Raw genomic sequence first — 25,882 nt, forward strand, 5'->3', positions numbered from 1 at the left:
TGTGCACATGCCCTCTCTTCCCATCAGCCGGTAGCTCCACTCTCCACTCAAGTCCTCCGTGGCCACGCCACTGACTCTGGGCCCAAGAGTCCCCAGGTCTCCTCACCCTGCTTGCCAGCCAGGTCCCCATCTGGGTCCACAGAAGTCCACCAAACATTGTAGGGCTTAGCTTGCCGCTTCATTGCTGCTTTTACCCCACTTCCCCCTATCGGTGATACGTGTGATCACCAATCAGAGAGTGTATTTCCGTTGATTCTTAGTCTTGGAAGGGGGTTTGCATTGAGGGGACCCGACCACTTGTCTTGATGTTTCCTGGGGAAGCGATTTGTTTGTTCTTGGGCTGTATTCTTAATGGAAGGTGATTGCCAGGGCTTTCTTCCACAGTACACAGGCAGGTTTGAACTGCCAATCTTTAGGATAGCAGTCAAGTGCAGACTGTTTATGAAATAAAATGATTCTGAGGGTTCCTCAGCTTGTTTGTGTAATTAACACCTTCATCAAGGCTCTGAGAAGGTCTGGAATCCTGGTGTACTGCTGTGGGGGTTAATGTGCTGAACTGAAAAGTTGGTTTGAACCGCAAGGTCAGTGGTTCAAGCTCACCAGCTGCTCCTCGGAAGCCCTATACAGGGTCACTATGGGTTAGAATCGACTCAACGGCACGTAACAACAACAACAATGTGACTATGTAACTGGGTGTTGTCCCTGATATTTTGAATATGGAGTCATTTGCTCCCTGCAGTTGGTTTTGGGGAGCCTATCACCCAAATTGCTGCTGTGAATACAGGGAACAGGTGGGACCTCTGCTTCATCTCTTCACCAACATCGCTACTGGAGGGTGCAAAAAGAAAATTATCCTTATCTACTATGGGACCTTGTTACACTGTAGGATAAGCACTCAACAGTAAGGTCAGTTTGAACCACAAAGTTGGTGGTTCAAACTCACCATTTGCTCCTTGGAAATCCTATACATGGTTGCTATTAGTTAGAACTGACTTGATGGCACTTAACAACAACTATGGGACCTTGGGAGACTACCTGGTGGGTTCCCAGGTGCCCCTTTTAGGGATGGAAGGCATTGTGGTGTTGTAGCTATGCATGTGGGCCCTGCGGTGAAACCCTGCTTATCAGGTTCAAATCCTGGCTCAGCCTCTTACTGGCTTAACCTCTCTGGGCTATACTTCCCTTCTCTCTGAAGTTGTGGGAAACTAATATTAGTCCTCATCTCATAGATGAATTAGTTTGGACTCATTATAATGCTTAGGATATAGCAAGTGCTCAACAAACTATAATTTCCCCTTGTTTTTTCTTGTTAGTTATCATCCAGTTGATTCCAACTCCTGTTCTCCCCATGTGTGCAGAGAACTGCTCCATCAGGTTTTCAAGGTTGTGACCTTCCAGCAGCAGATCCGGTGCCACCCAGGGGCTCATGTTTTCTGCTTAGAGACTAATATAACAGAGCTAGGGCCTGAGGAGGTGGTTGAGGCCCGAGGTATAGGGAGGGGGTAAGGCAGAGAAAGCGTCAGACAAGACCCAGGATGACATTGGGAGGTACCACAAATATGCACGGCAGAGGGAGCTGAGCAAGAGGGCCTTTCTGCAGAGATACATACGTCACACATCACCTTCTGTTCATCTTGAAATTGGTGGTGGTGGCACACAAGTTAGAGACTGCCTCTGCATACTTGCATGGGGGCGGGCACAGTTTAGAGATTGTCCCTGAACTCTTGTCACCTTTCTTTGGAACTCTGGGTGAGGGTGAGTCATGTAAGTACAGGCTCAGATTCTGTCTTTACTTAAAAATGTGATATTTTGTTCATCAAGGATTTAAAATTAGTTTTTAAAATATAATTCACAGTAAAGATTCTGCCATCAAAATTGTTCATCAATAATTTAAAATTAGTTTTTAAAATGTGATTCCCCCGCCATCATTGATTTTTTTTTTCCTGCATTCCTTTTGATTTTGTAAAACTAGCCTTAAATGTTATTTACTTTGATGACTAAGTATTTTGGTGCCCCCTTAAATTTTGCATCTGCGACAACCGCCTCATGGGCCTTACCCTAGTTCTGAACCTGTGATATCTGAGTTATATGTCAGGTTTTCACAGTAATAGGAATCCCTGGGGTTTCTATGAATTGAGCCTAAAATCTTGAAGTGATTTTATTTTTGGTTATATTAATAGAAGTATAGGTTCAACATCAAGGGAGTATATTTTTACAACCTATAAATAGAAGTATAGAATCAATGCCAGGTGAGTATCATGTACTCAAAACTTCCTTCCCGTTCATCCTTTATGGGAGGTAATGTACCCTTGGAGGTTAGTAGGGGGACAACCTGGGAAGTGGACCAACTTCCAAAATTCATATCACACCACTGCTGACAAACAGCAGATGCAGCATAAATGCTATTTCTTAGGATTATTTGCCACAACTCGTCTGTCAATTTGTTGTACTGTGATACGTTATATGTTGCTGTGATTCTGGAAACGACATCACTGCAACATATCTTCAAATACCAAGAGGGTCACCCATGGTGGACAGCTTTCAGTAGTGCTTCCAGACAAAAACAGACTAGGAAAAAGGAGACCCGGGCCACGTCTGAATGGTTAGCCACTGAAAATCTAATGGAGAGTAGCAGAACATTATAAGGTATGGTGCTGGAAGATGAGTTCTTCAAATTAAGGCTTGAATATTTTCTTCCGTTCCCTTAGTTTGAGAAATGCTAAGCGTGCTCTTCTCTTTTGGTTTTCTAACTCCAATTCTTTGATGAGCTGAAATGGACTGGTATTGACCATTTTGAAAAAGACAATCACGTGAGTTACTATGCCGGAAACAACAAATTGAAAAGCTATGGTTTCATATTTACCATAAAAAAGAGCATTTCAAAACTTATCTTGGAGTACAATGTTGTTTGTGATTGTATAATATCCATACGCCTGCAAGGAAGACAAGTTAATACCACCATTATTCAAATTTACACACCAACCACTGAAGTCAGTGATGATGAAATTGAAGAATTCTACCAGCTTCTTAAGCCTGAAATTGATCAAACATACAAACAAGATGCTTTGAGAATTATGGGTGATTGGAATGTGAATGTTGGAAACAAAGAGGAAAGATCAGTAGTTGGAAAATATAGCCTTGGTGATAGAAATGATGCTGAAGATCACATGATAAAAATTTGCAGGACCAATGACATCTTCATTGCAAATACCTGTGTTTTTCAACAACATAAAAGACGACTATATATGTGGATCTCACCAAATGGAATACACAGGGATCAAATTGACTACATTTGTGGGAAGTGACAATTGTTGGTGTTGTTGTCAGGTGCCATCGAGTCAGAACTGACTCATAGCGACCCCATGCACAGCAGAACAAAACAATGTCCGATCCTGGGCCAACCTCACTATCGCTGCCACACTTGACAATAGGGAAGTCCAATATCATCAGCCAAACAAGGCCAGGGATGGACTGTGGAACAGACCATCAATTGCTCATATGCAAGTTCAGACTGAAGCTGAAGCAAATTAAAACAATTTCACAAGAGCCAAAATATGACCTTGTATATATCCTGCCTGCATTTAGAGATCATTTCAAGAACAGAGTTGATGCACTAGATACTAATGACTAGAGATCAGAAGAGTTGTGGGATGACATAAAAAACATCATATAGGAAGAAAGCAAAAGGTCATTAAAAAGACAGCTAAGAAACAAAATATCAAATATCAAAAAATGGATCTCAGAAGAGACTGAAACTTGCTCTTGAGTGTAATGAAGCTAAAGTAACAAGAAGAAATGAGAACATAAAAGAAAATTTCAAAGGGTAGCTCAATATGACAAAGTCAAGTATTATAATGAAATATGCCAAGACCTGGAGTTAGGAAAGCAAAAAGGAAGAACATGCTCAGCATTTCTCAAGCTGAAAGACCTGAAGAAAAATTCAAGCCTCAACTCACACTATAGAAGGATTCTAGGAGCAAAATACTGAATGATTCAGAAAGCATCAAAAGAAGATGAAAGGAATACACATAGTTACTGCACCAAAAAGAAATGGTTAATGTTCAACCTTTCAAAAGACACAATATGATCAAGAACTGATGGCACTTTGCTATTATTGTAAAATAGATATTTAAGTGTGATCGAAATGAATATTGAGAATTATGAAAGCTTGTAAACCGGCCTTCAGCCTATAATTGATTGGATTAGCTAAAAGGGGAATTAGAATTTCCCTGGGGAAATAGGCTCCTTGTTAAGCCTTTGTGGCGTATGGGGCCTTAGGTAGACTCCTGAGCAACACCCAGAACCTTCTGAGTTAGGACATTCCCACTTGAAAAGACATGCAGACCAACTTGGAACAGCTAGATGCAGTTGCTCAAAATACCAAATAAAATGGAAGGAATCTTCACATCAAGGACCAAGCTTGTTTTCTCAGTGTTCTAGGTTGATTTGTTGTTGTTGTCGTTAGGTGCCATTTAGTTGGTACCGACTCATAGCGACCTTATGCGCAGCAGAACGAAACACTGCCCAATCCTGAGCCAACCTCACTACTGTTGCCACACTTGAGTCCATCGATCGTTGGGGGTCTTCCTCTTTTTCTCTGACCCTCCACTTTACTAAACATGATATTCTTCTGCAGTGACTTGTCCCTCCTGACAATATGTCCCAAGTATGAGAGACGAATTTTGGCCATCTTGGCCTCCAAAGAGCACTCTGGCTGCATTTTTTCCAACACAGATCTGTTAGTTCTTTTCAATATTCTTCTCCAACACCATAACTCAAATTCATCAATTCTTCTATGGTCTTCCTTATTTACTGTCCAGCTTTCACATGCATATGGGTTATTGAAAATACCATGGCTTGGGTCAGATACACCTTAGTCCTGAAACTAACATCTTTGCTCTTCAACACTTTAAAAGGGTCTGTGCAGCAGATTTGCCTAATGCAATACATCATTTGATTTCTTGATTGCTGCTTCCATGAGTGTTGATAGTTGATCCAAGAAGAATGAAGTTCTTGACAACTTCAATCTTTTCTCCGTTGATAAGAATGTTGTTTATTGGTCCAGTGGTGAGGATTTTTATTTTCTTTACATTGAGATGTAATCCATACCGAAGTCTGTGCTCTTTGATCTTCATCAGCAAATGTTTTAAGTCTTCTTCACTTTCAGCAAGCAAGGTTGTATCATCTGCATAGCGCAGGTTGCTAATGAGTCTTCTTCCAATCCTGATGCCACATTTTTCTTCATATAAGCCAGCTTCTCGGATGATTTGTTCAGCATACAGGTTGAATAAATATGGTGAAACAACACAACCCTGTCACACACCTTTCTTAATTTTAAACCATTCAGTGTTCCCATGTTCTGTTCGAACAACTGCCTCTTCGTCCATGTACAGATTCCTCATGAGCACAATTAAATGTTCTGGAATACTCGTACTTCACAATGTTGTTTGTAGCTTGTCATGATCCACACAATCAAAAGCCTTTGAGTAGTCAATAAAGCACAGGTAAAAATCCTTCTGATATTCTCTGCTTTTAGCCAAGATCCATTAGACATCAGCAATGATATCCCTCGTTCCACGGCCTCTTCTGAATCCAGCTTGAACCTCTGGAAGTTCTCTGTCAATGTATGCTTGCAGCCATTTCTGCATTACCTTACTAGGTTGTTAGGGATGGGCAATTTAGGCATTGGCTATCAAAAATGGGGCGGGAAGGGCATTATAAAGGCATGAAGTAGCTGGCTTACAAGCTTTCATGAGTGTGCTAAGTTTCAGAATGAGGAGGATAATGTATAATCCCCACTGAATAGTTTTCCTCTTTTCCAGATGTGTCTGGTGAAAGGGAATGGGGGATGATGGTGATAAGATTTTATGATTCAACTGTGAGCAATTGTTAGCAGGATTAATTGTGATTATCATAATTGAAATTGTAGAAGATGTGTAACTAAAAGGAGGGAGCAGTTAATCTTTCATTTCAGGAACAGAGTGTCCTAGAACCATTAAGAAGGAGGAGCATGAGTGGAGCATGAGATCTTACCTAGAAAAGTGGCGGCAGCAGAGGCGGTGGCATGGAGAGACAGAGCAGCTATGGGCTCTAGGCCCACAGACTGAGAAAGGCTGTGGGCCAGCAGACAGGAGGCTGGCTTCCAAAACGTTCCCTTTGGATAATGAAATGAATATATATTTTTTTGTTTTGTATGCGTACATCAAATATTTTTGCTTTGTTGATTTGTGAAATATAAGATGCAAGGAAAGCCACAGGGAGGAAGCAGGATCACTGTAATCATATAGATGAAACAAAACATGTGATTGGTAGATAATAAAGCTGATGGTCTTATCTATTAACCATCACTCAATGCACAATAAAAAGCTAAAAAACAAAAACTGATGACATTGAAGGAAGCAGTCCATGCTGCAATGAAGGCATTAGAGAAAAACGAGACTCAGGAATTGGTGGAATACAAATCGAAATCTCTCACCAAACTGATGCAGCCCTGGAGGCACTCACTCATCTATGCCAAGAAATTTGGAAGACAGCTACCTGGCCAACTGATTGGAAGAGATCCATATTTGTGCCATTTAGAACAAAGGTGACCTAATAGAATGCAAAACTCAGTGAACAATAAATATCATTAATATCATATGCAAGTAAAATTTTGCTGAAGATAATTCAAAAACTGTTTTGGCAGTACATTGACAGGGAGCTGCCAAAAAATCAAACTGGATTCAGAAGAGGATGTGGAACAAGAGATATCAGTGCCAACATTGGATGAATCTTAACTGAAAGAAGAGAATGCCAGAAAGTTTATTTGTGCTTTATTGACTGAGAAAAGGCATTCAACTGTGTGGATCATAACAAACAATGGATAACATTGTGAAGAATGGGTTTTCCAGAACACTTAATTATACTCATGAGGAACATAGACCAAGAGGCTATTGTTCAAACAGACCAAGGGGATATTGAATGGGTTAAAATCAGGAAAGGGGTGCGCCGGTGTTATCTCCTTTCAACATACTTATTCAGTCTGTATGCTGAACAAATAATCCAATAAGTTGGATTCTATGAAGAAGAACGTGGCATCAGGATTTGAAGAAGACTTATTAACAATCTGTGATAAACAGATGATACAGCCTTGCTTTCTGGAAGTAAAGAGGACTTAAATTACTTACTGATGAAGATCAAAGACTATAGACCTTCAATGGGGATTGCACCTCAATGTAAAAAACCCCCACAAAAAATCCTTATAACCGGACCAATAAATAACATAACGATAAACTGAGAAAAGATTGAAGAAGTCAAATACTTCATTTTGCGTGGATCTACCATCAACACTCATGGAAGCAGCAGCCAAGAAATCAAATGATTTATTGCATTAGACAAATCCTGCAAAAGAATTTTTTAAAGTGTTAAAATGCAAAGATATCACTTTGAGAACTAAGGTGCATCTGACCCAAGTCATGGTATTATCAGTTGCCTCATAGGCATGTGAAAGTTGGACAATGAATAATGAAGACTACAGAAGAATCGATGCAATTGTAGGTGAAAATTACTCAAAGTACCATGGACTGCCAGGAGAACAAACAAATATGTGATGGAAGAAGTAGTCAGAATGCTCCTTAGAAGCTAGGATGGCGAGACTTGTCTCTTGTACTTCAGACATGTTCTCAGGAGGGATCAGACCCTGGTGGAAGACAGCATGCTTGGTAAAGTGGAGGAGGGTCAATGAAAAAGAGGAAGATGCTTCAATGCGATGGATTGACACGGTGGCAGCAACGTAACAATAATTGTGAAGATGATGCAGGGCCAGGCAGTGTTTCCTTCTGTTGTGCACAGGGTTGCTATGAATTGGAACCGACTGGATGGCACCTAACAACAACAGGATAATTTGCCACCTGTGTGGCCTCAGACAACTTACTTAACCTCTCTGTGCCTCAATTTCTCATCTGTCAAACGGGATCAATAGTATTTCCACCTAGAGAATGAAATATGATGATGCAGAGAGGGTGCTGGATCAGCACTGGACACATAGTCAGCTCCTGATACCATTATTGGTCCAATTGGTTTGCTTAACAGTAACTATGGAGCACTTCCAGATACTGTCCTAAGTGCTTTATACATATTGAACTTGTTGGATGTCCTGTTTGCCATTGTTTTCTTTTAGAAACTAGGGCTGGGATCACCAGCGGGCGGTGAGGAGGGTTCCAAGAGTGATGGTGGCTGGACTGAGTAGGACCCACTAGAGAGGGCCAGATAGGGCTTCCTGGGACCACCAAGTAATTGCTCCCTGTGAGTCTTCCAAAATTACTATGCCTTACTGCCCCCTATGAATCCTCATCTCTTCCCTGCCTCCTAGCCCAGTTAGTTAGAATTGTGGTTTTTAAAGGGAGTGCCAAGGATCACCCATATTTCAGAAGAACCACTCAGGAGCTCTTGACTTCCCTCCCTTTCTTCTGCCAAAGCAGACCCACTTGTATCAAGCTTTTAGAATTTTCTTGCAGGATGGTGGGCAACGACAGGGCTCTCTACAAGAGAGGGTGATGTTGGTCTTGTAGATCTGCCTCTTTCCTCCATCAACGAACTCCTGCCCTCCACTCCTGTGTCTTCTCCAGGGGACAAAAAAGGATCCGCATATACACCCCACCCCATAGTGCCTACCTCAAGGCCCGTGGCTCAGAGTACTCTTCATAGCTCTGCATGGAGTCACTGTAGGATTCCCGGGAGCCCAGGGGTGGAGGGCGGACGGAGTACTGATGAACGGAGGCATTGGGTTGTGACGTGGTATAATAGGGTGGTGGGATGCTGTTGCTGGTTTCACTGCGGTAGTCACTGTCACGATCGTCCACGGCACTGTCGGGGTCATCATCTGAAATAGAAAGAAGGTAGAGGGGGAAAAGTGAGGAAGAGAGAGCATGAGAGCATGCAATAGGGATCTGCGCAGTCTCCCAGGCTTAGGGGATCTTCATTGGCTGCTAACCCAAGTAGAGAAACTTTTCCCAGCGCAGATGAAGGATCGCGGGTCATGTTAAAAAAAACTTAAGCTTTAGAGTAAGGGAGGAGAAAACTCTGCTTTGTCACATATAGACCAAACTGGGCTGGAAGTCTGGGGTTCAAGGTGGGTCCTACAATGTGAGAAAGACAAAGACAAATTAGAGGGTGTCTTTCAACTCAATGTGAGGAGAGACTATCAAATTAGGACTTTGAACATGACATGAGTTTTCCATCAGGCAGTGTGCTCCCCATAGGAGTAAGTACACATTCAAGAACTTGGAGGAAGCTGGAGGGCTATCAGGCAGTCCAGGTGCAATAAATGCTCTTCATTTTGGAGATTTTCAGATGTGAGGCCCTTAGACCCAGACTCACATGTGCAGAAGCAAAGAGGCTGTAGCAAGATACTGTCTCTCTCCAAAAGGGTTAGAATCTGAATTTGGTGAGACACACCCAAATCTATCACTAAAATGGAACATCAGAGGTATTGCCAAACTTCAAGTGTTTAAAAGAAATGAAAGGATGTTTTGGTTTGGTGTGATTTTCTTAGTAAAAAAGGTTAGAATTGTCCCCCACCCCCCAAATCTTTATAAGCAAAATTCTAATCCTAAAAATAATGCCTCTGGGCAGCAGGATAATCAGGGATTGGCCATTTTCCATTCCATTCCTTTTCTGTACCTTCTGATTTGAAAAAAAAAAAAAAATCGTGGTGAAAATATACACAACAAAACATACACTGATTCAACAATTTCTGCATGTATAATTCAGTGACACTGATTTACATTTTTAAATCGTCCAATCAACCTCACTATCCTTTTCCAAATGGACCGTTATATTAAACTCAAAGCTCTCTAAGCAAAAACTTGCCCCTGTCTTTCTCCTTCCCTCCCTGGTAACCACTAGTGATTTTGGGTTTCTGGATAGGTATTTGGAGCCCTGGAAACGTAGTGGGTTACGAGCTGGGCTGCTAACCACAAGGTCAGTAGTTTGAATCTACCAGTTGCTCCTCAGAAGAAAGATGAGGCTTTCTGCTCCCATAAAGATTTACAGCCTCGGGAACCCTATACAGGTTTGTATACAACCACCACCACCATATATGAATTTGTTTGAATCTTTGGGTGGCATAAATGGTTAAACACTTGACTAGTAGCTAAAGGGTTGGTAGTTCAACCTCATCTAGTGGCACTTTGAAAGACAGGCCTAGTGATCTGCTTCCGAAAGGTTAGCCTTGAAAACTCTATGGAGCTGTTCTCGTCTGCACATGTGGGGTTGCCATGAGTTAGAATGGAATGGATTCAATGGCAACTAATAACAACAGCCTACAGTTGCTTATTCCATAAAAATGAGATCATACAGTATTTGTCCTTTTGTGAATGGCTTATTTGCTCAGCACAATGTTTTCTAGGTTCATTCATGTTGTCGCATGCACCAGGACTTCAATCCTCTTTATGACTGAACAATATGTCATTGTAGATACTCTAACTTCAGAGTTCTGACAAAATACATGCTCCTTTTATAATGAAAAAGAAAATCATTTTGGTTATCTTTATTTGGAAAGTAGAGCAAAACAGAGTTCATGTACAAAGGCTGAAGAATACAGAAAAGGAAACAAAAAACTCAGAGGGCACCCCATACTCTAAAATCTCAGACTTTGAGTGGGACCTGTGGATTTTGCTGCATTGTGTGTGTGTGTGAATGTCATAGGATAGCATCAACAGATGTTGGACGACGTTAAATCATGATGGGAAGGAAGGAACTCCATTTTGTTAAAAAGGTGTAATTTGGTTGAAAACCAAAGAGCTAAGAAGGAAAATTGAAATCCTGATGAGCTGGCCAATGGCACACTCTGTCATGATGTGAACTTAGTAAGAAGGTGATTTGCACATTGTTACGTCTTTAACTGCTTCTGCTCATTTCCTAGATGTTTGTCTATTTTTTTTCTCACTTTGTTATTTTAACTTTAAATTCTTGTTATTTTAAAAATTGATCATGTCCGTTTCTATACATTTGAAATACAGGTCCAAACTTTTTTTTTAATGTGGTGGATTGTTCAGAAATTAATTTTATACTTCATGTATAAAGTTCTTTTGACTGTTCTCTAAAGTTATTTAATTCATTTTCAGCTAGCAAAGCTGGCTTTACCAAAGTAAATCAGGAAATCTCTGGTTTCCTAAATTCTCATTTGATGCGAGCCACTGTGACCTACACCTCTTTTTCTCGTCACGGTGATACATGACTGCCATTTGATGTAATACTTGGCATTAACTTTGATATTATAGGCAAAAGCCAAGGCAAGCTTGCCACAAATCCCGGAAATTTAGATTTGTGTACATCCGGATGTAACAGCTGAGTTATAACTATCCCTCCCAAAACTCTGGACATTTTGTTGATGTAACCACATTTCCCCTCTAACTAATTTTGTTTCTAACCAATGATCTGGCTTTATAGTCTTTAGCCAAATCAGTATTTTCCTACCAAATTGTCCTTGACTTTGCCAAGATATTTCCAGCCAAATCACATGTTCACCAAACTATTATTATTTTTCCTGACAAATTGTCTTTGGGGAGGACAAATTGTTTTCAATTGGATTGTCTTTATTTTTGCCCAGACTCTGCCTTTTATCTTTTTTTTTTTTTTAAATCAAATTGCCTGCTCTCATAGCTAAGTTGTTTTTGGCTACTTTTTAACCAAACAGTCTGCTTTTGGCCAAGTTGTTGTTGCTTTTGACCCAATTATCAGTGTTAGCCAAATTGGTTGTAACCAAAAATGCCTTTGCTTTTGACTGTATCATTTGTTTTGTGGCAAATTGATTGTTACCAAGCCATTCTGTCGGCCAAATGCCTATTTTGGCTGGATTGATTTCTAACCAATTTGTTTTGACAAATTGTTTTGGACCAAAGTGTTTGCAAACTTGGAGGACCTTCTTTCTAGTTGGTGGATGAGAGAAAAGGACACCATTTTATGACTCAGGTTGGAAGGACTACATTTCTCTTGAAAGGGCAGGTAAATGGGATAAGGGAGCCATTTCTTAGGAAGAGAAATGGGTATCGTATTGGGGGAGGGTCATGCTTCCTTCTGTTGGGGGAGAAGGGGATAAAGGTAGCTGTGTAAAGCAGGGTGTTTAGGGACTGAGTGACGTCTGACTGAGAGTCCCCTGCCCAGCCCCTTTGTCTGAGACCTCCCCAGCCCCTCTCTATTCAACACCATATGAGTGACACTGGGGGCGTTTCCTGGTAAAGGAGGAAGATGGGAGACAAAACGGGTAAGGGGGGGGTCACAGGAAGGGAGATGAAGTTATACATGGGGAGCAGGAATAAGGAGACACAGTGCCCAGCTGAAGACAGAGCAGGCCTCCAATCTAAATGCCCATCCCACCCAGCTGAACCCCACCCCACCCCAGTGCCCTTCAGGCAGAGCAGGAACCCCCAGACAGGGGAGCAGGTGGGCACAGCAGGGGTCATGCCAGCTCCCCAATTCCCTGTGTAGTAGGGTGGGAGCCTCGATGTCACCAAGGCACCCACCTCCCCATGGCCACACAGAATCAATAGTAGAGTACTTACTCTGTTGCTCACCCCAGCCAAAATAATTCCAGTTGCCTACAAAGAGAAGGGGCAAAGATAATAAAGGGGGATAGGCAGAGGGGTGGGCATGAGGAGCAGAAGGGCTCTCCCATCCTCCACTCTACCCATCTTTTCCTCCACCCCCAGGTCTCCAATGCTTTCCTGCCTCTCCCCCAAATATCATTTTAGTTGCTGATGCTGGTCACGCTGTCGCAGCATCTTGCGAGGAAGGCAGTATATCTCTCCATTTTCATTGAGGCCATAGGTTCAGTCAGAGAGCAATCAAGAGAGCCTTGGACCTCCCTCTAGGTTTGAGAATAAGGGAAGAAACATTGAACTGAAAACCCTAAATTTTAAAACAGCTCTGCTGGGTGGTACAGATGAAGAAATGAAGCTCAGAGAGGTGGAGTGAGTGGCTTGACGTCACACAGCCTCTGAGCATCAGGGAGAGAACCATGTCTCCCCTTGCCATACACTCCCATTCTCAATGCCTGGCATCTCAGAAAATACCCTGAAACTGAACCCCAACTCTTCTGTGAAATTCTCCCCAAAGGACTAGAAGGTAAATGCTGGACAATGAGTTCTATTTTCCACATCAACCCCACTCCTCGGTTTCAGGTGCTATTAGTATCTCTGTTCCTGTCCTTACCTGGCATGGCTCTGCCCCCATCCCATTCACCAGAAGAAGGGCTTATGATTTTCGTCCAAGAGAACTCAAGGGACCCACTCAAGATCAGATCCCAAGTTAGGGTGTAAACAGGGTTCCCCAACTGCAGAACTCTAGTCCTTCCCCCATCTTCATCCCATCTTCATCGCTACCATCTTAGGCACATAGGAAGGACAATGGGTACAGGGGAGACTGTGAGAGGGAAGCGGGAAAGAATGGGAAGGCAGATGGAGGGAGAGAAGGAAGTTGAAGAGTGGTTTTCAGGCGCCGGATGTCGGTAGCCCATGGGATGGTTGGGTGGGATTCTGTTCTGAGACGGTAAGATTTGCTACTTCCCCCACCTCTATGAAGACTTGGAGGGCACTTTTATGAGGGTGAACAAATTGTTGACTCACAGAGACCTGGCCTGGGGGAGAATGCATGTCCACAGGGTCAAGGAAGATAAACAACACTGACAACACCAGCCCTAATGGGGGTCAGCAGGCAGAGTAAGTAACATGACCATCAGAGTCATCAATAGATGTGGTGCCGTGGACGGAAAAGCCAAGTGGGAATCCCAGAGACCTGACTTCGAATCCTGGCTCTGCCACTTGTTGGCTGTGTGAGCAAGTCACTTCTCTCGGACCTCAGTTTTTTCATCTGTGAATATGGGCACATGGAACAGCCTTTGTCCATTGTACCTATGTTGGCAGGGTCATTTAATTAGTATCTGTCTATGCCATCAGATATAGATATGTTGGCCCCATTTCAAAGAGAAAGACTCTAAAGGATCAGAGAGGGACATTGAACACTTAAGAAGGTAGGATTTGAACCAAGTCCCAGATCTCTTCTTCCCACTACAGTATGAGCAGGACCTATCTTTCTGGGGAGTGAGCTGTTAGACAGAGCAGTCCTAGCATGGGGAGGGATGAGGATTCCTTCCAGAGAGAAATGGGAGGTACTTACAACACTGATTGCTGGGCACAGGAAGAGGCTTCTCGTGTTCATCTTGAAAAGAGTACTGAGGGAGAGAGAAGAGAAGGCTCATCAGCGGAGGCAGGCGGGGGCAGGGAGGCGGAAGGGGAGGGCAGAAGCCAGATCTCCAGGATGGTTCTTTGTCCTGACCCATTTGACTCCTCCCTGCTTCCCTATCTCTCATCCATTTGGAGGAGAAGGATATAGTTGTCCACAGAGAGAAAATGTGAAAGAGAAAGAGACCCTCCCAGAAGCAGAGACACAGTGGAAAACCGAGAAGAAAGAGACCCCAGAATCAGAGAGCCAGAAAAAGGAGGAGGAAGAGACATCGAGAGACAAAGAGACAATGAGAAACCGAGACAGAGGAAAAACAAAAAGAGAGAGACATTCAGAGACAGAAAGACCATAGGAAACAGAGATGGGGGAAAAAGAAAAGAAAGACACAGATGAAGAAAGACACACAGAGACAGAAAAGATGAAAGGAAACACCTAAAGAAAAAGGAAGAAGAAGAGCTGGAACAAAAGTTATTAGTACATGTATGCTGCTCTTTTGGAGTCTCTGGAGGTTGTGGATTGACATGTGTCTCCCCAAAATATGTGTTGTCAATCCTAACACCTCTCTCTGTGGTGATCAACCCATTTAGGAATATTATATCAGTGAGGCAAGATTAGTGTACGCTTTGTCTTAAGTCAATTTCTTTTGAGATATAAAAGAGCAGGTGAAACAAGTAGCAAAAAAACAAAACAAAACCCAAAAAGCAGAAATGGGGGAAGATAGACATCAAGCCACATGAAAATCACCAAGACACTGAGAAACAGAAGCGAAAAAACGGCAAGGACCTTCCTTAAAGTTGACAGAGATAGTACCTTCAACTCTGACCTCTGGCCTCCTAAACTGTGAGAAAATAAATTTGTGTTTGTCAAAGCCAGACACTTTGGATCCTTCTTTCAGAGCAGGAGTAGATAATAAGACACTGGATTGTGCAAATGGTTAATGTGCTCAGTTGGAGATTTGACATCTCAGAGGAAAGGCCCTCCTCCAAACACCAGCCATTGCAAACTCTGTGGAACTCTATTCTGACACACATGGGGTCACCGTGAGTAAGGGTCAACTCGATGGCAACTAATTTGATTTGGTTTGGTTGCTCCTTTGCCCTCCACCTACCACTAAAAAATGTTCTGGCCTTGCTCCTATTTCTTTCCTGCTCTCACTCTCTGAAGACTGTCTTCCAGGGTTACGCTGGGACTTCGCACTGTGATGATGCAGAGGCAAGAAGAAAGGGGATGGCATGGAAGAAAATGAGGCACAAGAGCTAGGACTAGCGAGAGGGAGGACTTTGAGGAAAGCTAGTCGGCCACTTGGAGGCATGATGTGGCACTCAGTGTAGGGTAAGCTCTGGACCACAAAGTCATTTTGAACCACATGGTCGTCAGTTCAAACTTACCAGTCGCTCCTTGGAAACCCTATACAGCATCACTATGAGTTGGAAGCAACTCAAGGGCATTTAGCAACAAGAAGAGCGTCACATGGAGTCCTGGTGTGGTGCTGTAGGATAACTAACCTGCAAGGTCAGCTGTTCAAACCCACCAGTCACTCCCAGGAATCACTCTACAGGGTCACTATGAGTTGGAACCGACTGGACAGCACTTAACAACAAGAGTGTCACTTGAGAACCTGAAGGGTATATGGGCACAGAGAGGGTGTAAGGAGTGCTTCCAGAAACTATGTGTCCCCTGAAGAGCATTTGGCAAAGGCAGAGTTTCAGGTGTCGGAAATTGTGAGATGGTTGGTGGACAGTGTGCTTCTGGGAACCTGGAATTGCTTTGAGACTGGACCACACAGAACACTGATCTAATCAGGTTACAAAGAGAGACATAGAGGTAGAGAAAGACAAGCCCAGAGAGCAACAGAGAGAGAGACAGACTATGAGGAGGCAAACAGAGACAGGGGAGGCAAGGAAGAAAAAGTCCCCCTGCCCCAAATGCTCACCTCATCCTGGTCTCGCATGGCATTCAGCTGCTCCAGCTTCTTGGCCCAATAGCGTGCCTCCTCCTCCGGGATGTCTGGAAGTAGAGCCAGGGCCTGTGAGCTGGGAAGCTTGGCTTTGCCCACTAGCCTTCCGCAGCTTCCTGTGCCTACCTATGGGGCTCTCATCAGACCTCTGGGGTCTTTAGCAAAGTCTCAGTGGGTGTGGGTGGGCTGGTCTCCAGTGAGTGGAGGAGGGGAGGAGAGGACATTGCACCCTCCCCACCCAACCTCCAGGGGGAGATGTGTCCTCACATCTCCCTGGGTGGAAGAATCAGGAATCTTGGAAGGACATTATGGAGAGACAAGGGCTGCCTGGAGGTTAGGTAGGTAGGGCTCTTGTCTCTCTCTCTCTCAGATTCTCTGCTGTCTGCTTTTCTCCATATGTCTCTGCTTTTCTCTCAATGTCTATGCCATTTTATCTTACTTCTTTTCCCCTCTACTTCTGTTTTTCGGTTTCTCCCTGTGTCGTTCTACCTTTGTCTCTGTTTTCCTATGCCTCTGTCTCTCAGTCATGCTCATTCTCTGCTGCCTGAACGCACTTGCGCAGTCTAAGGCCTCACCAGGCTGGTTCCTGCATAGCTCAGACTTGAGCCTCATGGTTCCCCCTACTGATCCATGCCCTCCAGCACAGACAGACCTGAGACATGCTCTGCACCCAGCAGTCATGTGACCAGCTGACCACTGCAAACCAGGAAACTCTCCTTTGGGGAGTGGGTCCCTTATCTGCAGAATGAAAGCTCAGCCTTCTCCACTTGGGTCCAGCTATTCTCCAGAACTCACTGGGCCAGCCCAAGGAGTAGGGGCAGGGCTGGGCAAGGGGCTCAAGTGCCACACTCACCTAAAGGTAACTCGAAGCGGGTGTCGAGGAGAATTCGGTGGAAAGTGGGGTCTTTGGTGCCACAAATCTCATTGTCCGTCATGATGACCTGGGAGTCCAGTGTCAGCCACTCTCCAGGACCCTCCTGTTGGTGGGGTGGGGTGGGGACGGTTGAAGGATTCAGGGTCCCAACTGGTAGTCTCCCTCCTTTCACATAAGATATCCACCTCACTCCATCTTGCCCCTCCCTGAGGGCAGTGGTTACACCTCAACTTTACAGATAACAAAACTGAGGCTCAGAGGCAGGGATCCCCATTCAAGGGTCACACGGTGGGTCTGAGGAACCCGGAGAACTACAGAGAGCCAGGCAAAGGCAGTTCCAGCCTTGTATGCCAGCTCCCCATGCCTGAGGAGGGAGTGCTGATTTCAGATGACAATTCTGATCCATCCACCATCAGAAATACCCCCAAATGAGTAAGCCAATACCCTTTTGAGAACCAGTGGCCCCTGGTTTAGGGATGTGAGCCCTTGAGGAAGTGGGGTCTCCTCTGACCTCAGTATCTTAGTCTATTAAATAAGAATGGTTTTCTGTGGAATCTCTTTTCTGAAGCTGCAGAAAGAGTGTGGGGGGTAGGGTGATGGTCTGGGGTCTCCTACATGGGAGTTTTCCTCCCACTTAAGAGCTTTTGAGGAAACTTTGGGTCCCCCTCAAGACTTCTTTTTAGACTCACTTGAATAGATCATTAAACCAATTTCCCCCCTCTTCATTCATTCATTCATTGATAACCCTTCTCTGGTGTCTCCACTGCTTGGCCTGTGGTGTGGGTGCTGAGATGCTTAAGAAACGGACAGATGGGACACAGACATCTCCAGTCCCGTGGGGTCAGAAGGGTAAAGGAGGGCTGGGGAACCCACTGTGATAGAAAAGGCTTCCTGGAGTAGGGGGCATCGGAGCAGGGACCTAGAGGGCAGTAAAGGGAGGACAGTAGCACTGAGGCAGCAGCAAAGGGGAAGGAAGATTCCGAGGTCATCCTTGGGCCTGTGAGTGGTGGAGGGAGATAAGACCATCGTAGTGGACAGGTATGGTCCTGTGTACACTGGAAGTTGGGTTTTCTTCTTCAAGGGAAGTCAGGAGAGACACCTCAGGAAATGAGATCCTGCTTGATGGCGCCGTAGGAGAAGCACTGGACTGCTAACTGCAAGGTAGGTGGTTCAAACCCACTTGCCACTCCTTGGGAGAAAAATGAAGTTTTCTGCTCTTGTAAAGATTTACAGCCTTGGAAACCCTATATAGGGTCACTATGAGTCAAAATTGACTTGATGGCAGTAGGTAAAGTGGGGGGTCTGCCCCTGGGAGGGGATGAGTGGCAGGGGAGTGGACTGATGTCAGGCAGGAGGTTAGAGTAGGGGCTGGACTATGGGGACAGGAAGGAGATTAATAGACAAGGCCATTCAGGAGGGCTAAGAGGCCCAGGTTCTTGTCTACCTCTTTCCTCATGGTTGGTGTGACCTTCCATCGTGCCCACCTGAGGTACAAATACTAGTGCCCACCATTTCTTTTCTTTTATTTGTTGTTGTTAAGTGCCATCGAGTTGGTTCCGACCCATAGCGACCCTGTATAGGGTTTCCAAGGAGCAGCTAGTGAGCTTGAACCACCGACCTTCTAGTTCAAACAGCTTTACAGTCTGGCGCATTAACCCAAGCGCCACAATAGTAGCACATATATAACTGGGCAATGGGCGCACAACTTAAGACTCCATTTCCCAGACTCCCTTGCAGCTAAGTGGGGCCATATGGCTAAACTGGCCAATTGGATGTGAAGGAAGTGACATGAGTAGCTTAAATAGGGGGAGAAGCTCTCTCCCTTGTTATCTTGCTCTCCCATGGCTGGAATGCAGATGCAATGGTATGTCTCCGCAGTCATCTTGCCCTATTAGGTAGAAGCAGAGCAACTAGATGGAAGGAGCCTAGACTCTGGGGATTTTGGAGATGCTATAGCAGCCCCTGATGACTATTCAGAGGTTACTGTGAGATGGGAGATAAACGTTGGTTTTGCTGAGGCCCCAGGCCTTCCTCCTTCCCACCCTTGGCCTACCACTTACCTCATTAGACTGGCGGATGGTCCGCAGGGGGATCCACACGGTGCCCACCATTGTGTCCCAGATAAGCCCCTTGTTCCACACCTCCACAGTCAGACCCAAGTCCAGGCGGTTAATCTCACTGTGGAGAGAGGGGAGGGACACAAGTAAAGGGATGTAGGCTCAGAGAGGTTAGTTCACTTGCCTGAAGAACAAAGTACACAGATTTGAATTCTCTCCTAGTCAAGCTAGGAGATTTCGCAGAAGGGAAACCGAGGCCCAGAGGAGGATGTTACTAGCTCAGCATCTCACAGCAGAACCAGAATGCCACTTGTCTTCTGCACTCCCAATTTACCAATTTACCCTTCTTTATGCACTTAGACTTGCAATGTTGGGCTAGCAAGAGATTCAAACACACTCTGGCTCCTTATTACCCCAGAATAAAGGTATTCAGGGTGTCTTGTCCTTTCTGGTGTCCTATCTCTCCAATCACAAGGGGATATCCTCTTATACATACATGATCCCGTCTCTAAGCATGTTCCCCTGCAGGATCCACCCCAGAGATCTCAGGATTTGAAGGGAAACTCTTGGTGAATGTCCAATTCACTGGCTGAATCAATTTGTCAGGAGTTCTAAGGAATGTTCTCTTTGGGTCTTCTGTGGACTGTGACTTGGCCAGTCAGTAGCTGGCTCTCAGTGAGTTGGGGACCATGCTGTCATTCCTCTTTACATCACCTTTAGAACTGGGAGCCCAACTCTTTTTTTCTTTTCTCCTCAGGAATGTTCCTGTACCCCAGGACTCTGATTTTGGATCCTCTGCTGGCCTCCACCCGTGACTTTTCCCAGCCAGGCCTTGCTCAGGGAATGGCCAGGGTCCAAATCCCAGCCAGCCCACTTACAGGCTGGTTGACATTGAGCAGTTGGCTCTGCCTCTCTGCACCTCTGTTTCCTCATCTGTAAAATGGGGATGATGAGAGCAATATACTTGCAGGGTAGTGGTAGAACCGACTCAATCAATCAATGTGTGCAGAGCATTAGAACAGAATCCAGCACAAGTTGTTCCCATCATCGGAGTAGACGGGGTGTGTGGTTGTTTTGTAAGTAGGAGGAGATGAGGTTCTGGGGGACTCTAGGCGGGGGCTGAGTCCAGGTTATTTATGAATTCAGTGATTCAACAAATCCTTAACTCAATAAAGGCTCCAAAACCAAACCTACTGCCTTTAAGTTGTTCCCAATTCATTGTGATCCTGTAAGGGTTTATAGGAGCACACAGCCTCATCTTTCTCCCACTGGGTTTGAATGGTTGACCTAATGGTTACAGCCCGGTGCTTATCTTACAGAACCACCGGGGCTCCTAATAAAGGCTCAGGGCACCCATATTAAATCCTGACTACAATGTGCCAGACCATGTGTTTGGAAAGAGGGTCACTGCAGGGACTGAGACAGACCTGATTCCCCACCCCCACCCCTTGGAACTCAAGAGTCCAGGGGTGGAGTACAGAAAGTATCCAAAAAGTTCATAAATGACTCCAACAACAAGTGCTGGGGAGGCCTGGAAAAAATGTGAGACTCTAAAATCACAGCATTGGGGTGGTGGTCCTTGAGGAGATGTCATAAGCTGAGACCCAAGGACAAGAAGGAGCCAGTTGAGGAACAAGATGAGCATGTGCAAAGGGCCTGGGGCCACATTGGAGGGAAGTGCAGAGGTGCTTGAGTCTGGGCCAGTGAGTCAGGGGGCCATGGAAGGAGATGTTGGTGGGAGGGAGATAGCAGGGGCCATGGGAGGAGAGCAGGCTTTGTTCCGAGGTCCACGGACAAGCTTGGAACTTGGGAGCAACAGGATATGATTTGCAGTTTTAAAAATATCCCCCTGGCTGCCTGGCAGAGAACAGATTGCGGGAGGTGGTTGGCACAGAAGGACTTGGCTGGAGGCCTCGGAGATGGGGGAAGTGGTTGGATTCAGGGCAGAGGGAGAGGAGCCCCAGATGATCCAGGCCTGCCCAGTAGACTTACAACATGAAGTCCTGCTCCCAGCTGGGCTGGCTGCCCCGGACAGCAATGGTTGTGCTCTTGACATTCTGCACCTTCAAGGTCACGTAGGTGTTGAATTTCTCTGTGGTGTTGAGAGCAGGGTCAGAGATAATGTGGACCTCAGGGACCCTTGGATGCCCCTTCCCAAACTCAGCACACCCTGCTAGGTCCCGCAGGTCCAGGGATTAGGGGCATCCCAGGTCTGCCATAACAATGTGCCTCCCAGGCCATTCCCTTAGTCCCCCTAAGAGAGCCCCCACCCTAGAACAAGGAAAGAGCCCAGGAGCAGGAAAAGGGAATTATAGGGTGCTTAATTCTGCTGGTCAGAAATAACAGTCAGCTTGGTTTTCAGCTGGGAAACTGAGGCCACAGAAAGGGTAACAAAATGAACTGACCTGGACCTCACTTTCCTCATCTTTAGCCACTATAGAAGAGTACCTGCCCTGCTTCTTAGGACCCTGGGAAGGACCATGGTCTCAGGAGTCTCCTGGTGAGAGTCTGAAGAAACTCACACACTCTGGGGGTAGGGGAACCCAGACTGAGATCTGCCCCTTCTCCAATTTAATCCCTCAAATTCCCCTCTGATGCTCAACAGACATAAAACCCAAGCCCCCTATCACTTGCTCAGATCCCCTTCCCACTTTCTCTAAGAGATGCACAGACAGACATTAAAGGACAGGGGAGTAAGAAAGGTCACTTACCTTGGGCACCATCGAACTTGGCTTTTTTGACTGTGAAGAGAGACAGAGATAGGGAAGGGAGAGGGGAAGAGAGATGGGGAGCAGAGAAAGACAGAGAAACATACCAAAATACAGACATAACAAGAGAGACAGAGAGGAGAGAGACAGAGATAGGGAGAGAGGTGAGAAGAGACACAGAGAGACACACCATGAATAACACATAACAAGAGACAGAGAGAGGAGAGAGACACAAAGAGAAAGGCAGAGAGAAAGACAGAGCTCATAAAAACAGAGAAAGGAAGAGAGAGACAAGACAGAGAGAAATCAAGATAAAGACAAATCCATTCCAAAACAGAGGATAGAGACAGGAGAGGAGGAGAGTCAAGAAGGAGAGGAGGGAGGGAGGGATGACAGGGAGAGAGAAAGAAGCCATCAGACAGTTTAGCACAGGCAGATCTAGAGGTTGAAGAAAATGTGGATGCTGAGGGCCATCCTCACCCTTTCTCCACCCTCCACTATCCCCATCAAATTCTCCCAAAGGCTCCTCACCCAGCAGTGTCTCCACCCACAATTGAATAAGATTCAAAAGAAGGAGCTAGGACAGGTGGCAGGAGAGGCCTCCCACAGGAAGTCCTCCAGGATTGCCAGAGACGGGAGGAGAGTTAAAGAGGAGGAGGAGGGTGAAAGAGATGATCCTGTGACCCTATCAGACTAGAGACTTCTCCCCCAGTTGTTCATCTCAATCTGTCCTTCTACCAAACACTTCCAGGGTTTGGGGTCCAAGACTCAAAGGAGGTTAAGTGAGGTGGGACAGACCAGTCTGGAGAGCTGCCGCTAATATACACATGAAGACATTCAGTCTGGGCTGGAAGACTGAGGGAGATCCCACTTTCCTGTGGCAGATGGAACCCATGTAGTCCACTCCTGTCATGTTGTACAAGTTCCCATAGCCCACAAGGGGCTACAAGCAATTGCAATCTTTACTGGCTTTCCCCACAAGATACCATTTTCCATGTCCAATGTCCTGGAACCTGAGGCTTTCCCCAACATCTTTTTCCACCACTCATTCTCTCCACCCCCATCCAACTTTGTCCCAAACCAGACCATTGCCACCCTTCTCTTGCTCCTCTCTTTTACCTTTGCAAACTAAAACTCTCTTTCCTTTGCAAATTAAATTTCTTTGTGTGAGTAAAATATGCCTACTTTAAAACCAAAAAAAACAAACCTATTGTAATTGAGTTGACCCTGAAATCCATTTGTGTTCTCCAAAGGGTTTTCAATAAAGATTTACAGCCTCGGAAACCCTACCTAGGGTTGGTATGTGTTGGGACCGTCTCAATGACACACCATCACCACCAGAAGTTTTCAATATTTGGTTTTTTGGAAATCGATTACCAGGCCTTTCTTCAGAGGTACCTCTGGGGGGACTCAAACCACCAAATTTTCAGTTAGCAGCTTAGTGTCTTTACCACTTGCACCCCTCAGAGGTTCCTATATCCATTTGCCAAAATCCAAAATCCAGGCATACTTTAGAGATATTGAAGGTTTGGTTCCAGACCACTGTAATAAAACAAATATTTCAGTAAAGAAAGTAATATGGAGTTTTTGGTTTCCCAGTACATATAAAAGCGATGTTTACATTAGACCAGGGGTGGGGAGACCTTTTTTTCTGCCAAAATTTTAACATCATTTGCAGACCATGCAAAATTTGTTGTTGTTGTTGTTAAGTGCCGTCGAGTCGGTTCCGACCCATAGCGACCCTGTACAGGGTTTCCGAGGGTGTAAATCTTTACGGGAGTAGAAAGCCTCATCTTTCTCCCGCGGAGCATGCAAAATTATCAACTTAAAAATTAGCCTGCTATATTTGATCAATCATTTAATTAACTCACCCCTAATGAATGGAGTCCTGGTGTGGCACTGCACGATAATGCACTGGACTGCAAGATCAGTTTGAACCTCAAAGTTGGCAGTTCAAACTCACTAGCTACTCCTCAGAAACCCTATACAGGGTCACTAGGAGTCAGAACCTACTCGACGGCACATAACAACAGCAATGTGATGGCTGGAACTGAGATTGCCTTGACAAGGCCAGACCAAATGATTTCATGGGTGTTAGGTGACCCGCAGGCCGGACGTTCCCCACCCCTGCAATAGACTATAGTCTATTATGTGTGCGACAATATTATGAAAAAGTTTGAAATATTGCAAGAATTACCAAAATGTAACACAGAGACACGAAATGAACACATGCTATTGGAAAATTGACACCAATAGGCTCATTCCACACAGGACAGTCATAAATCTTCAATTTGTAAAAACCATGAGAAAGTGAAGGACAATTAAACACGTTGTACCTACTTAGTGTGGCTTCAAGGTTGATTTGAACTGCAAGGTCAGCGGTTCAAATTCATCAGCTGCTCTTCAGAAACACTATATAGGGTCGCTATGAGTTGAAACTGACTAGACAGCACTTCACAACAACAACAACAACCTGCACATAGGCACGCCTTCGTGCTTCACTTTATTGCGCTTTGCAGACATCCCTTTTTGTTTTTATCCTGGTGTGGCGCTGTAAGATGCAGCAGTGAACTGCAAACCATGAGGTCAGCAGTTCAAACCCACCAGCTGCTCTTCAGAAACCCTAAAAGGTTGCTATGAGTTGGAACCAATTCAGCGATACTTACTAACAACAATCTGTGTATAAAAGTATGTGAGAGGGCTTCAAAAAACTCATAGAAAGATTCCATTTATCTTTTTTACATTTTAGAAATTTCATTTGCTATCATTTTTTTTTCCTCCTTCACCTAAGTTAACATGTGTCTACCTTCTAGTCAGTAATTTCCTCTCCTACCCCTATTGTTGTTAAATGCTGTCAAGTCTGTTCCAACTCATAGCAACCCTGTATAGAGTTTCTGAGGAGTAGCTGGTGGGTTTGAACTGCCAATGTTGCAGTTCAAACCGACCATGCGGTCCAATGTCTTATCCTGCAGTACCACACCAGGACTTTTTCTTTTATTGTGAAAATTTGTCTTCTCGCTTTTTTACAATCGTTGTTGTTGTTGTTATTAGGTGCCATCGAGTCAGTACCGGCTCATAGTGACCCTATGCACAGCAGAACAAAACAGTGCCTGATCCTGGGCCAACCTCACTACTGTAGCCATGCTTGAGTCCATCGATGCTGCCATTTGGCCAGTCCGTCTCGTTGAGGGTCTTCCTCTTTTTCTCTGACCCGTCTCGTTGAGGGTCTTCCTCTTTTTCTCTGACCCTCCACCTTACCAAACATGATATCCTTCTCCAGCGACTGGTCCCTCCTGATAATACGTCAGAAGTATGAAAGACGAAGTTTGGCCATCTTGGCCTCCAAGGAGCACTCTGGCTGCACTTCTTTCAAAACGGATCTATTGGTTCTTTTGGCAGCCCATGGCACTTTCAGTATTCTCCTCCAACACCATTACAATCGTGGGCTCATGCAATATTTGTCCTTTTGTGATTGCCTAATTTCAGCATACTGGCCTCCAGATTCATCCACGTTATGAGGTGTTACAAAGATTCCCAGTTATTCTTAAACAATGTGTAGTGTTCAATTGTGCTTATTTACCATTGTTTGTTTATCCATTCTCCTGTTGATGGACACATAGTTTGTTTCCATCTTTTTACTATTGTAAATAGTGCTTGATGAACATAGGTGCGTATGTACCTATTAATGCAGAGGCTCTTATTTCTCTAGGATATAGTCCAAGTACTGGGACTGTTGGGAGTCCTGGTGTGGCACTGTCGGATCAGCATAGGTCAGCAGTTCAAACCTACCAGCCACTCCTTGGAAACAGGGTTGCTGAAAGTTGGAATTGACTCAGTGGCACTTAAAAGCAACATGGGATTTCTATTTCTAACTTTTTAAAGACTGCACCATTTTACAGTCCCAACAACAGTTAGGAGGGTACCTATCTCTCCACACCTTATCAGTATTTGCTGTGTTTTGTTTTTCGACCTTTGCTATGAATGCTGGGGTAAAATTCCATTGTCTTTTCTTTTCATTTTCCACGAACTTTTTGAAGTCCCCTCATGCAATGAAAATAAAACTCCA

At 44.7% G+C, this 25,882-nt stretch overlaps 1 protein-coding gene across 1 annotated transcript in view; it reads right to left on the minus strand.

The window, feature by feature from the left end:
* Positions 1-25,882, minus strand: part of UNC13A (unc-13 homolog A (C. elegans)) — a 77,890-nt gene that overhangs the window by 49,364 nt on the left and 2,644 nt on the right. The window contains exons 2-9 of the mRNA XM_006876325.1: positions 21,820-21,849; positions 21,101-21,200; positions 19,112-19,229; positions 17,031-17,154; positions 16,154-16,227; positions 14,155-14,209; positions 12,543-12,578; positions 8,653-8,860 (exon numbers count right to left, since the gene is read on the minus strand). Coding sequence (XP_006876387.1) covers positions 8,653-8,860; positions 12,543-12,578; positions 14,155-14,209; positions 16,154-16,227; positions 17,031-17,154; positions 19,112-19,229; positions 21,101-21,200; positions 21,820-21,849 — 745 coding nt within the window. The remainder of the gene's footprint in view (positions 1-8,652; positions 8,861-12,542; positions 12,579-14,154; positions 14,210-16,153; positions 16,228-17,030; positions 17,155-19,111; positions 19,230-21,100; positions 21,201-21,819; positions 21,850-25,882) is intronic.

Source organism: Chrysochloris asiatica, unplaced genomic scaffold (genome assembly GCF_000296735.1).
Source record: "Chrysochloris asiatica unplaced genomic scaffold, ChrAsi1.0 scaffold00374, whole genome shotgun sequence".
In the NCBI taxonomy this organism is placed as follows: Eukaryota; Metazoa; Chordata; class Mammalia; order Afrosoricida; family Chrysochloridae; genus Chrysochloris; species Chrysochloris asiatica.